Genomic DNA, 18,467 nt, shown 5'->3' on the forward strand with positions numbered 1-18,467 from the left:
GAAGTTACAGGAAAAACCTTTACATAAGTAAACCTTAAAAGTGTATAGCATTATTCATTTCTCGATGCCATTACGCGGCTGTGGATATGAAAATTTTCTGCAGACGGGAAGACTTAAAAAATCATTCCAGATTTAAATTTTCACAATAACGAATGGTTGAGGAAAGTCACCTTCACCTTTTACCTAACTTATTCATAGAAATTGTACTAAGAAGTTTTCATCGGCTTTGGAAATGTGTATTAATTTTGACTTCGATTTTTTTGTACGATTAACATAATATCATTTGTTCTTTTGTGTTTAGGTGGAGATGCTATACCAGCGCTACTTCCTGCGTATGAACCAGACCAACATGACGCACCTGCTCGGGCTACTCCTGACCGTAACTTTGGCACTCATGGTGGTGCAGATACAGTCTCTACTCACCGCTCAGACTTACTTCAGAAACATTTTGCCACCACCAAACTCCACTATGACATATACCGTTGAACCATACAAGTAAGTTGTTTTACTATGTATAAAATAAACCTGAAAGCTAAAATATTGTCATGCGAATTACGTCGTGTTTCTTAACTTTGTTTTTTAATTCCAAAATGACAAACTTTATTATTTATGATTCATTCATACTACGTACTGTTGTTACAGGCAATATCCAGTGACGGAGTTGTACCCTACTGTTGACGAACTATACTACACACGAGACCGCCTTGCCCACATCGTCAGCGTCATCGTACTGGCGATTGCCTCGCTCATCTATGGCTGTAAGTACTCATTAGTGTATCCCTCAAAGACATGGGGACGTTCAATAGTAGAGTTAATGGGCATTTACTAACGCGTATCATCTTGCGTCCGCATCACAATTTATCACCAGATGAGATCGTGGTTAAACGCTACTTTATTCAGTATAACCATACACTGCAAATATTTAACTCAAAGTTTACATAATGTTAGTGTTTCGAATGCTTAAGCATTCAGTAATATTATCTATCAAACTGTAACTTTAATTATTAAATTAGTCTAGCAATAATATTTTAGACATTGAACGTAGAATAACTTTCATTGTTAAGAGTTACCAATTTGCAATCCATTACCAAATGTTTTACTAAGATAAGAAATTATTTTGCATTAACTGGCCAAATAATAATTATAATAATTTTGAAGTACAGCCTAATCCATAGTTAGAAAGCAAATGTAGTAAAGGACTATGTAATTATTTTTCCTTTTAATAAAATAATTGGATATACAACTTTAAATGTACAAATTTGGTTAATTAATAGATTGTTGATTACCAGGTCTCATCGCTTGCCTTAGCCGGCCGGCGATGAACGAGATATATCTGCTCACCATATCCTACGTTGTCTTGGGAACGTTTTTTCTTATCGAACTGGCGCTTACTGGGACACTTGTTTATAGGTACGTATTAATCTTTATTTTTTAAAATCATTGTTATTGTTACAAATATCATTCTGATTTCCTCTTATTTATATAAAATTTTAATGTGATATGTTGTAAACCCCGTGCTTTGGTATCACATTATGCGTATCCGTAACAACAGAGTCAAAAAAATGTTTTAATGCAAGTGCTACAGCAGTACAAATTGACCGTTGTTATAGCACCGATTACAGAATGTAACGGAACAAATTTAATTTAGAAAGATTTTCTATAACCAACATAATTATTTAATTAATAATTATTATCTTCTTAATAAAGCTAGTTTGTGACACCTAACTGCTCCAACTTCAAACAATGCTCGCCGCAAACCAAAGTTGTATTTGTTAATTCCCCTGTGGTATACGGTTACTAGAGTTTTCGCAAACTTTCACATCCATAAGCACTCGCTTTGATAACTTTTCACTCCGCTCTCTATAATGATCTAATGTTTCAATTTGTTGTTTCATTTACCATTAACCACTCAATTCGCTTCTTCTGTATTTTATTGGAATTGCGAAGCTCATTGTACGTGTTTAATTGCGATAGGAAAACGATAACATTTCGTAATCGTATTTCTTATTGGCATTCGTCGTCAATTCATCCACTTAGGAGCTCGAAACTTACTTGGGTAAGTTTCGAGCTATCAAGGCCCAGTGCGGGTTACTTTGCACATATCTTTGAATTTCTTCGCATATTATCTGCATTGCATCATAATCTTTTCCTTCATCTTCAGAACGTCGGATAAATGTACGTTTGAAATTTCGAAAAACACATTGGTACATGGCTGGGTTCGAACCTGGACGTATAGATTTCGGTCCGGTCAGATCAAGCGTTTTACAAAGTTGATACTCCTGCGTAACTGTACTATTGAACTTTAATATAATTTAAATAAATATGTAAGATCAAAAGATAAAATTGTATTCGAGTTTCCGTGATATCAAAATACGCATCACTGAGCACGCATATTTCTTTCTCACGATAAAATTATAGAGATGTAGAGTTTTATGTCGGGATATTTCTTTTTCTGTATTTTTGTTATAATTCTACACAACCTTTTTGGTTTATATAATATTAGAAATTATAACTTAAAAAAGTGTTTTGTAAAAATTATCATTTAAAGTCGACATGCGATGCACAAAACGAAAGTAATATAAAAATTATACTAATAGTTAAAATTAATGTTAATTCGTCCTTTGTTTTAGGTTTTTTATATCATGAACTTTATCGGGTGTACTCAGAACACCTTACCAAAGTTAATAGCTAAAAAATAACTTTAAAAAATGTTTTAACATAATTTGATTGTCTTAACAATTTATTCGGCTACAGATCATTGAGTGTGAGCTGTGGCACTTGCGTTCTGTTCATTTACGTGACGTACGCCACGCTGCCCGTGCGCCTGCACGAGGCTGCTATCGGTGGTTTCTGTTTCGCCGCCATCAACATCTTCGCACAACTCATACTCAACGAAGCTACGAAAGCTCAGGTACACCATGTATATACATTTGCCTTAGAAAATCTAGTCTGTGAAACAAAATGTTTTAACAAGCTTACTTTTACGTCTTTACTTCGCGATTAGACTATTGGTTCCCAATTTGTATATCTATGTAACGAGATTACACTGTTTTGATGTAGATCTTTTGCAACCTGGTCGCATTGGTGATTAGCAACATAGCGGGCATCATGACTCACTACCCGCGGGAGCTTGCCCAGCGACGGGCGTTCCTCGAGACCCGCGACTGCGTCGAGGCCCGACTCGTCACACAGCGCGAAAACCAACAACAGGTAAAGATTAATAACTAACTGCCGTATACTGAGTTTTTAATTGGTCACTAAGGAGGACCGTTAGTGTACATTTATCATACAACGCCAACACTTAATGTATCTAAGTACGAATAAAAACAACTAGTTCGAGCTAGTTTGTTCTCTTATCCGGGATTCATTGACCATTATGTCTGCTCGGTATAAAGTAATATTCAATTACTTTATCTCGATATAATAATTTGCATAATCCGTTATTAAAACTGCTTAGTACACGTCAAAGGGGAATTACCCAGAAGAAATTTATTTGGTCTCTTAGATATTGATTCGATTTAGTAATGTAACCCTTCTTCCTTTTTCCTTGCAATATATGGATAGACAGACTTTCAGAAATTGAAAATGTAGTAAGTACGATGATTATTATTTAAGAAATATACAAGGGGTAAATTCGCTCTCGATTCTTTGATGCAATTAACGAACCCCATTACGTTTATGGTGAAAAGACAAATAAAATAATGAATTAAATGACACCTTCATTTCCTAACTACATAGAATTACTATCACATAAGGAACCGATTTAGTATAGACAAATAATAATTAACAACGGGGTCGTAACCGTAACTTCAAACATATCTCTGCGTTAATTAGTTGCATGACAAGTTTAAGTCAAATATTAAACTTAATTTTCCATTTACAGTTTGGATTGACAGAATAAGTTTATTTATTGATGATATTAACCTAACCTTGTGAGTAATTATCAAAATAATATTTATTTATTTAAATAAATAAATATTATTTTGATATTTACTCACAAGGTTAGAATATATTTCGATGGTTATTTTAGTCAGTTTTGACTTATCCAAACAAAGTAACCAACAAACATCGACAGTTAGTTCTCTCCATAAATTATTCAAAGTAAAGCACTGCTGTCCTCCTCTAATCATATCAAATAAATTCTGATTTTACTATTGTGCCAGTACAACAAAAATAAAACTAGAATTAAAAAGCTGGAATCGAATGCAACTGAAATAGAATACTCTAAACAATGTGGCTACACTTCGTTCGTTCTCTACGTTGACAAAAATAAGAGAAAAAAAATCACGCATGTACGATACACGAGTCGGCAGTGTCCAGTGGCCAGCACGGAGTAACGTGAAAATTAGCGCGCACAACTCGCCAATTATTTCCCGGCGCAACGTACTAGTACGTTGTAATTACGTGAAATCACATTTATTGTAACTTGTTGTCCACGACAATGTCCGCTTTGGTAATTACTAAGAACATTTTACAGTCTTTAATTGTATAATGTGCCGTGTTTGGGACAATTTGTTGTAAACGCTGGAACTATTTCCAAACAACAGAATAGATAGGAATGTTAAAATATAACGCTCTAAATATATTTATTTAGCTCTACTAGTAATGTTACCTTTAAGATATTGTTTCTTAGTTTAAAAATTATCAATAGTTATACGTCATAATGAGAGATTTATTTTGACCCGGTAATGAATGCCCTCCATAAGTAACTTCTTAGAGACTGATAAATGTGTTGTTTTTTTGGTAACATAATATAGAGTCTATAGGTGTTCATTACAGCGGGCAAAGTGGCATCATTATCACACGTCACGTATCACTCATCCCGTGCCGTGCATCGCTAATCCATGGACCCGCGCGCCGGAATTAACATTCGAAATGCTAATAAATTATTATGGTAACAAAGATACCTTTGTACTGCAAACAGAACATCGCGTCAAATCAGACGTACAATTCTATTTTTAACACTGCTATAATTATAATTTTATTACAATGTTGTCATAATAATCTTCTTGACATAATTATAATAACAATATGAGTCACACGCATGACCCAGAGAGGAAGAACGAGATTACGGTTCATTTGATGCGATTCTTACAAATATCACTCGCTTCTTCACAAACATTACTTTACGTTATGCTAGCACGTCCCCACTTCTAATCTGCACGTCGCTAATCTGCACATGATTCATAATTATCTCGTTTCTTACATTAATGATTAGCTAAATCGAAAACGGTGTACAAATGTAAAATAACTATGTAACAATTGTGAAAGCAGAATTTCGAACGTTGTATTTTTAACTCTTAATTTATTTATTTTTTTAAACTTGGACTGTTGTTTCAGTTGTAAAGGGCATTATTTATCGTTGCACCGAAACGTTGCGAACGCGAGTGCTCGTGACGGGTTGGGTAGGCATTTGACAAGCTATTCCGTCAATATCGATGTGCTAACGAATTATGAATTCCATTTATCCAAAATATAGCGCTGTATTTTGATAATCGTGTTTATGACATTTTTAAGTAGTTAAATAAGTTTTATTTCATATATAAATACCTCATTCTTATGTACAATGTAGTCTTAAAAAAATGACAAATTACAGTGCTGTTTTTAAGTGTAAAAATGACGACACTTCCATACAAATTTCCACCCCCACATTTAACCCCCTTACAACTCTTTTTTCGTGTTAAAAAGTATCCTATGTCCTTTCTCGTTTAAATCGGTTCAGTAGTTTTGGCGTGAAAGCAAGACAGACAGTCAGACAGCGTTACTTTTATTCATCATCATCAGCTCACTATACGTCCCCACTGAGGGGCTAGAAGCCTACCCCAAGTTAGGGATGACTAGGCCATAGTCAACTAGGCCACGTGCGGGTTGGTTGACTTTCTTTTCAGATATGTGCAGGTTATATCACGATGTTTCCCTTCACCGTAAGAACGTCGAATAAATGTACATATGTAAATCGAAAATCGAAAAACACATTAGTACATGGCGGGATTCGAACCCAGGACCTACAGATTACAAGTCAAGTGGTTAACCCCTGAGCCACCGACGCTCTTGTTTACTTGTTGTCTCGAGTTACTTTCGCATTTATAATGTTAGTAAGATTTACCACACCAATTAAAATTCATAAAAACAATCAATTACCTATTTATTATTGCAAAGGTCAAAATAATTAAATAAATACCCAAGTTTTACAAAAAACAAATCAGAGAAATTTATATTAATTCTTGTACAATCTTTGTTCTACAAATTTAATGACGACGATTTTTTTACACAAACAAATCTTAAAAATACAAGCCGGAAATGAAAACGTATTTGTCGAGTTTTATGATTTCCATATGAAGTGAGTTGACTAGCTTATAATTAAAGTTGTCGGCAGTTTTTGCAACGTTGAATTTCGTTATAAAATGTGAATAACAAACTAAATTTTAATTAAATACCTAGTCATTAAAATACTGGTCTCGTATTTGACTTATATTTATTCACATACAGACTAATATAATTTCGCTACAATTTACGGTAGAAATTATTTAGTATTTAGTAATATTCACTTGTATCATTTCATCCTTGAATTCTTTTATGTCTTAAAATTATCTTGAGATCAGATCAGATACTTAGGAAAACCACAAAGACGGCAAAACGTATAAACTTTTAGGTAAAGTCAAAGAAATAACGAGCTTTGTTTGTGTACAATAGGATTTATGTAGATATAATTAGCTAATGCAAACATAAAAATCTAAAAAGAAAAACCCTATATATCTTTTGTAAAATTGTTCTTAAAAGTTATTCAACTATGATCAAAACATTTGAGATTATTTAACTGTTTGATATCAGACGATGGGCAGGTTTTCGTAGCTTAAAACTATCAGTGACAGTAATGTTTTTATTGCAGGAACGTCTATTGCTGTCGGTACTGCCGCGACATGTTGCAATGGAGATGAAAGCGGACATTGCCAACCAACCTAGGCAGGAACAATTCCACAAGATCTACATACAACGTTACGAGAATGTCAGGTCCGTTTCATAGGAAACAAATAATAAAATCTTATTAATAATATTTATCCAAATATAAAAGCGCATAGAAATAGTAAGCATTAGATTGAATTGAACCGTAAAATGAATTACAATAAAAATGAAAACTGTCTGCAAAATTCAATACTGTGTTTGCAAGATGCATTCCTTCTAAAACGTTTTGTAAAATATATCTCTAATACGATTTATTTCGAACTCAGTGATCCGAGTTATATGGCGAGTGGAAGATACTGCTCTGGAAATAAAACAGCTAGTTCTGCCCAATTTTCGAACAATATTTTATCTGAAATTGATTTTTATTGCTTTTTTGTTTTTTATAAATAATCTTTTTCTAATAAAAACTCTTTTGTCACTCAATTACAAGTTTTGAAGTTGAAATTAAATACTACAACTAGTTACAATAAAGTAGTTATACAATACAATAGTAGATAATATAATTTATTAACCGTCTCTAACTCTAGAAATGATTATGAACAATGCACCAAAAATGCTATCTAGTTTGATAGACACAAGTACAAATTATTAAGCTAATTCAATTCAGATTAACTTAACAATTTGTTAGAAGAAATGAACTAACTAATTTATTTGTAAATAACAAAATAGTTTAATTAAAAAATTATTTTGAAATGTAATAGTATCTAACTATTTAAAATATAGTTATGTTGAGTTAAATTGAGTATCTAAAAGTTTCAAATATTCGTGTTAGTTGGTTGGTGCATGGTAAGCGCGCGATTGTTCGCCGAGGCGTAACACATCGCAAAGCTAGCTCGTTATCAGGCGCGAAACAGTTTAAGCGCCGTCGATATTGCGTTCCGTCCCAGAGAACGCTCAACTCTAACTTACAAACGGCAATTATATACATATACTTGTATTACACATTTGCCACATTTTCCCGCTAGAGTTGAGAAATAGGTTAGCGAAATATGAAATACCTTTGAAAATAAAAGACGTAAAATTTCCGTTTACTTTATTAACATTTAATTTTAAGTAACATCTTACTTTAAAATCCAGATATTATTTAGCTCATATTTTTGCACTATCACAACAAAGTTGCAATTTGTTGTTAATAAAAGTAGGTAACAATTTAAAATTTTGTTTTGACTTGTTGAATTGTTGATTAAATACTTGGCGTCTCTACGAATTCATTCCGATGATACACGTTTTGTAGATAAGTAAATATTATTGTTAAATTATTGTTTATAAACATAAAACACAATTCAACTGCGCAACTTTGCCCATCAGCTTTGTTTACTTGCATTTGCTTTAAAGTCCGTTAATTACGGTACCAATTATGTCTGCTGTTTTGTTTATACTTAAGAAAATAACGCCAGACAAAACAACTTCAATGTTGTTATCGTTTCTTGGCATTTTTGGAATTTTCTTATTTTAGTAAAACATGCAGTGTATGCTCGATGTACTTTATATGTTTTGATATTTGTAAATTGTTATGAAGATATCTCTTGTCGACCATTGGGTCGCTGTTTACTACTGAAAATGCTAAAATTTTCTACGGACATAATAAAGAAACAACTGATCATCAACAACGTTATAATCAATTTGAATCCTCTGTAAGACACGGTACTATAGAACTGAGAACGGTGTTAAGAAAAGCTCTCCTTGCATTATTCTAGGCATTTTCGGTTAAGTTCATAAATCTATTGGCATCTTATTCTCCGCCTTATCATTCCTTAAACTAGTTTACTTTTACATATTAGTATACTGCAGTTTAAAAGTATTTCTTATTTAGTTCAACTAGACTAAATAAATAAACAATCAGCAATAATCCGCGACTCCGGCCGAGTGGAGCATAATAAAAAAAAATATTAGGAGCCTATGTGTTCATCCGAAGCTATATTCTGCATTTATGTCATATTATTACAGTCTGTTTAGCAGTTCCAGAGATACCCTCCAACATCCATTCATCTAAACATACACATTTATAATAAGTATAAATCTTTGTCATATGCCTCATCTTACAGAACCAAAAATAATTTGATGTGTTTTGCAGCATCCTGTTCGCTGACATCTGCGGCTTCACCTCGCTGTCGGACCAATGCACCGCCGAGGAGTTGGTGCGACTGCTTAACGAGCTCTTCGCCCGGTCAGTGCTCACTTTTAATAATATTATACCAGTCAAGTATTCTATATTTAATTATAAATTACGTTTACGCCAACAAATATTACATTTTTGCAAAGTAACATTAGCAATAGATAATCGCACTCGTTGAAATCTTGTTCGATGTGGAATAAATATGAAAAAAAATCACTAAAAAATTATGTAATCAAATGTTTAAACATTATTAAAACTCTTATGAAACCACTTTACTGATTAAATGTATTTTCCATTAGTCATAATAATGTTATTTGTTTACAAAATACTCGTATATATTATTGATGTTCAGTGAAAGTAATAAATCAATTAAGTTAATAAAAACATTCGCATATCAGTAATAACAATAAACACAATGTACTCTTACCCATATAAATATGTATGATAACGACAATCAAAATATTTAGGAAAAGTTTACGTATCTTGTTATTTCACATTAATACATCTACTTACAAAAAATATATATCTCAGATATTTTATATATCAATTTTAATACTCAACACAATATATACTTAGGCTAGTATTTCCTTAAATATCTTCCATTAGGAGTGGTCTCATGTTTATTACTATATTTTGTGTAGAGATCTGCGAGATCTTGGACATGTGAATAAATAACCACTAGATAAGAAGGGTGAACCTCGTGTTTAAATAAGGTTAGACCGAAATATATGGCGTCGTAAAATGAAAAGGGATAAAGACATTTAAAGCTACTTTTAAAAACATATTGCGTAACTCGAGTATTATAGAAGAGAAGCTGGTATCTTTTATGTAGTTTCAAAAGAAAAGTAATGATATTTATTCATTGCATAGACATAAATGTTTACATATTGTACGTCACAATAATATAGTTTTTTAATAATAATTTCCACATTTTATGTTATTAAAAGAACAAAAATAATGTTAATTAAAATGAATAGAAATCGATTTACACTTTTGTAAAGGACAATGCATTTAAAAAAAAACTTTTTTGTATGGTTCGTACTCGCAAACTACAGTCGTTAAAATCGTTTGTGAATTCTGCACTAAGGGAAAACATAAATGTGTTTATGAGCGGCATCTAACTCCAAAACTATAGTTAAAAATGAACAGTACAGGATACAGAGTGATACACTCGAAAACCAATTTATCAGCAAACAACAGCACAACTAATAGTGTCACAGTATGAAGAAGTAGGGCTGAATGTAAATAAGATTCAAACCTAACCAAAGAACGGATCAAAACGGTATAAACAAAATAAATATGTATGCAGAGAAAAAAGGGTGAACAAAAATATAATAGAATAAGGGTAACCAGAAAGTGGAAATATCTATGATATATTGGAATGCGATTTAGAAAATGTTGTTTTTGCAAAACATTATGTTATAAGAGCGTATAGTCGAATCAAGTATAACAAAGATCTAACACTGGCAATAAATAATATGGTCGAGTGTTCGAATCCATTTCGTTTATTAGTCTGTTTTTTTTTTTGGTTAGTTATACCAGAGGTAATATTTTTTGTACCTTTGTAATACAGATATTTTTTTTCATTTTACTTATTGCCATTCCCTAGAGCCTTTGGTCTAAAAGATTTTACTTTGAAAATTATCGAAAATTATATTTATATACCAAAGAATATACGTATATGTGCTTATGTAATTGGTAGACATGCCACAAGAGAATAAAAGGGAGTTTGAGAGGTCGGGTCGAGTGATTAAATTACTCACTAGTACGTTATGTTTTTCATTTGGCTCTCTTGTGACTTAGTCGATCTCATAGCATCTCCAGTACCGCTAAAATATATATAGTTATAGTGAGTTTTAATATCAAATAATATTGACATATGCACAAAAATGGCGGACGTGTGGTGTTTAAATTTTCCTCCTTGCCATGCTTATTTAGTCTCTGGTTGCGTTTTATTGAAGATTTTTTCCAGATTTTAGATTTGTGGGATTAAATTGTTCATCAGAAAAGTAAAGTGTATTTGTTGTTTTTTTTTGTAACTGATTTGTATAATCTATGAATGTGCGAGTGGAATCGCCTTTTATTGATTTCTACGAATTAGCGGTCCTTATTAAAAATTGAACATAAAAAATATATGACTATATTTTGTGTGACCGTCTTAGAGGACATCGTCGTTTCGGATGAATAGTCCTTTAAATCAACCCTCTTATTGTAGTAAGATTTCAATTAATTTACCTTCCGACATGTTTATTCAATGTATTGTGATTTTTCCTCAAAGCAACCTTTTCAATACTCTTTATTTATCGACATCAGAATACATGGTACGAACAAAATAAAAAGTGTTCTTTTGTTAAATATATAAAATTAATTAAAAACAAAAGATTTGTAGCTATCATTTCGCTTTATATATTTTTAAAGTTGTACATAAATGATGATTTTAAATAATTGTGAGTGAAGTATGGAATCTATATCTTATATATATAAAAGAAAGTCGTGTTAGTTACACTATTTATAACTCAAGAACGGCTGAATCGATTTGACTGAAAATTGATGGGCAGGTAGCTTAGAGCTAGGAGACGGACATAGGAACTTTTTTTTATCTTGTGTACATTTTTTTTATTCCGCGCGGACGGAGTCGCTGGTAAAAGCTAGTTCTATAAAAAAACTCTGTCTACTGATACAACGCCCTATGAAAATGCGGAAAATTTCTGTAACACATAATAATAATTTTTACATTTAAAAGAGAACATAATAAGAGTACACCCGTCTACACGCCGACAATTTATAAAGGTGGCTGTGAGAGTTCCCCGTCCCCACGGACCGGCTCATCTCGTTATTTATTCACGGCGTTAATATAAATCTATAAAACTCGTTACAGTACGCATTACCTATAAAACAAAGCATTTTATAACGCAACGCTCGTAATAATGTAATTGGAACGGCTTTAAAAATGATGTTATCAATGCGCTACGCGTTTAACAAAACACTCTAATTTACATGTAATAAAAATATATTTATTTAAACTAAATTCATTTTAAATTTCGTATAGTTGTATTAAACAATGTCAAGAATTCAATCTTTTAATACGTAAGTTATTTGAAAACAGTTTAAAACTTAAGCAAGATTCTAAGATAAACCTAATCCTGCCTTAGATCAGCGATCTTCAAAATTATAGTTACAGTTTTGAAAGTTAACTACCAAATTCTTGGTGGATATTTTGATGGCAGCGTAAGTTCAATTCGATGTTTGTTTGTTAAAGCTTATTTAACTTTAAAGAAACTTCTTTACTTTAAATGATAACAGCTAACTAATTAAATTCCAAAAACTACTTACTACTTAGAGATTTAATGGAATTCGGTTGTTTTGAAGTCGCAATCTTACTAATATTATAAATGCGAAAGTTTAGATGGATGGATGTTATAAGGTATCTCCGAAACGGCTCAACGGATCTTAACGAAATTTGAGACAGATATGGAACAAAGTCTTTAAGAACAAATAGGCTACTAATTATGTTTATTTTTTAATATCGTGGCAACGGAGTCGCACGACAGACAAGACAGCTAGTTTGTTCAAAATTTTATTATTATGTAATGTTATGTAATGTAAATGCATTTGTAATTGTATGTTTAAATAATTTATTCGTGATTTTTTAAACATAGTCGATTTGTAAATGGTCGCCTTAAACACACCAACAATAACTAAATCTATGACTCCTACAAATAAGGGCCAATGTGCAAATTGACAACTTTTCAGGACAGGCTCTTAAAGTTTCAACAATATGGGAAAATAGGCAGCATACGCCCTTTTACTTTAACAAAAAATATCATCTACACCTGTAATTGTGTATTTTGTTTAGTGCACGTTTTTTTAAAACAATAAGTAAAAATCATCAATTTGTTACTTTGGCCTTCATTTGTAGGACCCATTATTTCGACGATAAAATTTATAAATATAAATAATACAAATCTCTTCAACCGAGTCAATTCGGCATCATGATTTTAGTTTATAGAAGCTGTTAAGAAACTGTATAACCTATCGCCCATGAAATCGCACGGATTTTAAACAAACCTAGATAACTAGTACCTTATGCGTTATTCCAAACTATAAACTATCTCTGTTGCCATCATGATTCGATCAGTTCAGGAGTTACAGAGGAACAAACATCAAACTTATATAAGATTATTTGTATATACAGTTTCGACCGGTTGGCTGCTGAACACCATTGCCTCCGCATCAAGCTCCTTGGCGACTGCTACTACTGCGTGTCGGGGCTGCCGGAGGCGCGCGACGACCACGCCAAGTGCTGCGTCGAAATGGGCCTCGACATGATTGATGCCATTGCGTGAGTTTTGCAACAATACCATTCTTTTGTTCTCACTTCATCATCATCTTCTTGAACTTATCCCTACGGACAATTGGCATTGTATGTACTTCTCTTCCATAAATTTATATCAGTCCTCATATCTGAATTGATTCACTTTTTATGCATAAATATTTCCTTTTTCGCAATATCCATCCTTTGGTCTTTCTTTTGCTGTCGCCTGTTATCTTATTTTTGTTTTTCTCACTTGATCCCACGCAGTTAGATCGGCATCTGTTACCTTCTTCAATGCTTTTCTTAACTCCCATCTCAGTAGTCAATACTTTCGCGCTGGTGTCATCTTTCACGGGATCCGTATTTTCTTAAATCTATCAATGTATGACTCTATACAGTCAGTACAGAGTTACAAGTAACTGTATATTTCTACAATTTTATATTTCAAAAAAATACTGTTACGTCGTATTACATTATTTCTGTAATTAATGAAAAAGTACCCTTATTGCTGAAATAGTAGAAATGAAATGTTAAATGTCAAATGTTAAGTGCAAAGTTGCGTCATTTTTTCTTTTCTAGCTGCGACTATTTATCTATAACAAAATGTCTAAAATTTGGTAACTATTGGAGTGATATAAGTAGAAATTTGTATAAATTTACTCGTACAACTTGTACTCGTATATAAGGATTGATGAAACATGCTTTAGGAATATTGTTATGTGCTTGCTATTCACATCTATAAACTAGTTAAGTTGTAAAAACATTTTACAAGATTTTGCTCCAACTGAAAATTGCGTTAATATCGTGTACGAGTATTTAACTGAAACGCCGCCTAATGTAGTCCTTTGTACTGGTAATTACATTCCGAAACGGTAAAAGCATGCGCAAATGCAAGGTTGCACCGGAACATAATTCTTCAATATCCTCCGTTCCATTGACAGTTCTAACAGCGCCCTGTAACCTGTTTTATTAAATACTGTTTTATTTTCTAACTCGATATTCATATTCACAAATACGAAATGCGCGTTTCAAAAAGTTTTAAATGGCAGTTTGACATTTTAACGAATACTACGTACAATTCACGAACCAAACCGAAACCGAACATTGCATGATTGCGACATGTTAACATTTCAATTCCATGATCAATTTCAAATGAACAAAATACATACATATACACAGTTTGCTATGAAAAGACTGATAACATTTTGATTCTGATCCAACCTCTCATTAGCTTTGCTATAGCCGCCACCATGCATACAGCCGCCATGCCATTTTCTACACTTTATAATTTTCTTACTATAAAGAAATAAATATATGTACTTTTTTAACTTAGTATGGTGTTTGATTTGTATGACACATACAGTCTGGTCCGCGAAGTGACCGGTGTGAACGTGAACATGCGCGTGGGAATCCACACGGGGCGGGTGCACTGCGTCGTGCTGGGTCTCCGCAAGTGGCAGTTCGACGTCTGGTCCAATGACGTCACCCTCGCCAACTACATGGAGAGCGGCGGCGTTGCGGGGTAAGACAACTTTTGTTCACATACCTGTCTTGGATTATTAAGTTTTGGCCATATAATACGAGTATGCAAGTCTTTCATTCGACTGCTCTCAACATCGTTTTGGTGTATTTAAAACTCTTATTCTTATATTACATATTCGATACTTGTACAGACGCGTGCACATCACTCGCGAGACCCTGCAGTGCCTCGGCGATGACTACCGAGTGGAGCCAGGCCACGGCGACCAGAGGAACGTCTACCTCAAGGACCACAACATCGAGACCTTCCTCATCGTACCTGACGATACTAGCCGAGTGGTAAGTTTTTTTATAGGAGGAGGTGGCAAACGAGGAAGTTGCCGGCCTGTTCTATAATTCCACACACACTCGTCATTCGAAGCGTCCAAAATATTCCCACTTCACGGCGGACTTGTGTGGTCTCAGTATTTATTGCACTGGTCGAGATGACCAATGGTTATGGTTATATAATATGGACCAGAGTCTATCATTGTTATGTAGTATAACAATGATGGAGTCTGATATAATGTAAGAACTTCGTCATTTTAAAATAATGGTATGTTTTATTAGTAATGAACATAAATAGCTATGTTTTCTTTAACAATACACATGAATGAATAAGTTACTAAAGTTATGGAAAACAATACAGCTGGTATTGTTTTCCATAACTTTAGTAACTTATTCGCGTAATTGAACGCCATTTATGATTTTAGAAAAAGCAAAAACCCTCGCAATAAAGTTATAATAAACCTTTGCTTCGCTGAAATTAGTATGAAAATTCATTATACGAGAAAATAATATATATTTTATCTTTGAATATACAATTACGAATGAAATATTATTTTAATGTTTACTCTAGTTATGAAAAAGCTCTCGTTTGCGTGTAGGTTAATTGATGCCATGATTTGAATAACCTGAATGAACATGATTTGTTGTAGGACACAAAGCCAGCGCACTCGACAGCCATCAACGGCAATGTATCGAAGGAAATGCGCGTCATGGGCCACGGATCTCAACATGGAAAACATTCATCGAAGTTAGTACATTGTATAATATTGTATGACAAATAAATTATCATCAAGAAATTTGAAGATTAAAAGGTAAATTAAATCTAACAATTTAACTGTACATTGACGAAAAAAGTTTAAACATAGCTGCAATTCGGGTCCAACTACTAACTGTACTTATATTTAGATTTTTAGTTACACCTTATTTATTCTCTAAGAAAGTTTGTTTAAAATTTAAACACTCAATGTAATATCAATAATGATCTTTTCTAAATAAAGCCGTGGGCTTTAGCTAGTAACAAATAATTTATTCGCTCAACAAATCCCGTTCATTCGCTCCAGGACAACGGTTCGTTTGTCTTTATTACCTAAAGACGCGTAACATTTAACTTGGCTAAAACAATTTGTCTTGAGTCGTTATGTTTACGTGTAACTAATTCAATCGTTTGGAAAGAGCTGTTTTAAAATCTAATTTCCTTCACTTTATAATTAAGGTGATCATTATTCAACTCCATAAAGTTCACTTTAATCACGAGATTTAAGGTGAAAAGTATAGAGAAGGTGATTCGCCAAAAACACCATTCTAGATATAGTTAGAAAGCCCAAGATATAATAAATATCATAAAGTTAATGTATTCTTAGAAATTCGTAGGCTATTATCTTAATACGTATTAATTTTCTTTTCCGTTTGAATTAAGGAATGAAGATATAAGTAAAGAATAGGGAAGTTGTAAAGTCAACTTGAAATTAATTTACTTTCCGTTCCTCCTTGGTTCTGTTTTTATTTTTTATAACAGCGAGCTCGGTCAGAGTGCACAGAGCTCAAAACTTTCAATTTCAATTAAGTTGAGATCCTTCCCTTGCGGCCATTTCTTATATCTTCTTTTTCGGAAGAGTCAGGATATATGAGTGGAAAGAATTTCCGGAGAAATGTTAGCACGATCCGATATTGTAGTTTTAAGATCCCACGTTCAAATACCGTGAAAATGTTGACGACATTTCCCAGCAATAAGTATCAACGTCGCTGCAATCACTCAGAAAGGAATGGAACGATATTAAACTGAAAATACTATTGAGAGTTTTTATATAGTAGTTTAAAAGTTTTTGTTTCGTAAAACTAAATAGTTACTAAAAATCCCGCGACACGATGTATGTCCGCGGTAAACTTCGAAAATATTAAACCGATCTTGATCAAAATGGTCATCGTATACTTTTATGTTTGATCAAACTTAAACGATATGGTAGTTTTCAATTAAATATTGTTACCAGAGCAAATGTCGCAACGTGGTATCATAAAAATAAGGTTTTATTAACTAATTTGCTTTGATATATGCTTTAAATTCCTCTGACTTTTAAAATATAAATCTTTATTTTAATAACTTTTCGAATAGGATTGATACAAGCAATGAAAACAAGAAACCCGAGGACGAAGTGAACGAGTACCTGATGAAAGCGATCGACGCGCGTTCCATCGACCGTCTGCGCGCCGAGCACTGTCAGCCATTCACTCTCATCTTCCGCGACGGAAACCTAGAATGCAAGGTGAAAACTTTCACATGCAACTGCCAATGGCTACTACACATCATACTAATTCTATTGGGCCGCTGCCAGATCATCGAATCCATATGAATGACAGTAGTAACACATCTTGAAAAGAACTACTACTACACTACTATTCCTACAATTTATATTTATTTGTAAACACAAGAAAGACTCCTAAAAACTGTAAGGTTATAGGATAAGGTAATCACCAATGCCCATTTACTAAGATCATGTGTAATACCCGATAAAGAGGATGAGTTGCCTGACTTATTTAGGCTGGTAGGTGTTAGAAAACCTTACCTAATGTACGAAAGTACACTCAGCGTTGAAAATCGCAGAGTTTAAAGTAAAATAAAATCTATCGCAGCCTACCTTTACCTTTACAAATTTGTCAAAATGCAAGAAATTACATTTCTACATTGACTTTACGAAATTTACTACAATTTCAAGACATCTTCCATAACAATAAGATCATGCTCAGTATGATGAATTTCCTTACAGTACACCAATGAACCCGACCGAATGCTGAAGGTATATTTCATATGCACCGTCGTCGTCTACGTCGCTATTGTGATAATTCAACTTTTTATCTTCGGCCTGTAAGTACCCCTTTATATCGTAAATGTTATTTTCCACTAATTTCCTATTGTCCAACAAAATCTCGTTAATTTCTTTCTAATTTGAGTTGGTTTCTGAATTATGATCTGATTTAATCTTATTCCCAATTCTGTCGACTGTTTTATTTTCAATATCTGCTCGTTTTGTTTCAGCACTCCGATCGTTATTACAACCATCGCTACTGGCTGCATCATCGTTGTCTCCTGCACGTATCTCATCCTCTGCATCGATTTCACTGTAAGTCTTTTTATTAATATTTATTTAATATCTGATCTTGACAATTACAATACCAACTTTTCATAATATGGATACAGTTAGGTTTATTTATTAACATAAAAAATATAGTATTTTAACAAAATCATATCTTTTAATTTTGTCTTTTGTAATA

The 18,467-nt window shown here is 33.1% G+C and overlaps 1 protein-coding gene across 1 annotated transcript in view; it reads left to right on the forward strand.

Moving 5' to 3' along the window:
• Window positions 1-18,467, forward strand: part of LOC106715905 (adenylate cyclase type 6) — a 73,831-nt gene that overhangs the window by 51,073 nt on the left and 4,291 nt on the right. Inside the window, exons 5-18 of the mRNA XM_014509271.2 lie at window positions 302-495; window positions 643-758; window positions 1,290-1,410; window positions 2,755-2,911; window positions 3,061-3,210; window positions 6,890-7,011; window positions 9,038-9,130; window positions 13,275-13,421; window positions 14,758-14,916; window positions 15,068-15,212; window positions 15,851-15,948; window positions 17,311-17,461; window positions 17,963-18,060; window positions 18,232-18,316. Coding sequence (XP_014364757.2) covers window positions 302-495; window positions 643-758; window positions 1,290-1,410; window positions 2,755-2,911; window positions 3,061-3,210; window positions 6,890-7,011; window positions 9,038-9,130; window positions 13,275-13,421; window positions 14,758-14,916; window positions 15,068-15,212; window positions 15,851-15,948; window positions 17,311-17,461; window positions 17,963-18,060; window positions 18,232-18,316 — 1,836 coding nt within the window. The remainder of the gene's footprint in view (window positions 1-301; window positions 496-642; window positions 759-1,289; window positions 1,411-2,754; window positions 2,912-3,060; window positions 3,211-6,889; window positions 7,012-9,037; window positions 9,131-13,274; window positions 13,422-14,757; window positions 14,917-15,067; window positions 15,213-15,850; window positions 15,949-17,310; window positions 17,462-17,962; window positions 18,061-18,231; window positions 18,317-18,467) is intronic.

The sequence above is a fragment of the Papilio machaon genome, chromosome Z (genome assembly GCF_912999745.1).
Source record: "Papilio machaon chromosome Z, ilPapMach1.1, whole genome shotgun sequence".
Taxonomy (NCBI): Eukaryota; Metazoa; Arthropoda; class Insecta; order Lepidoptera; family Papilionidae; genus Papilio; species Papilio machaon.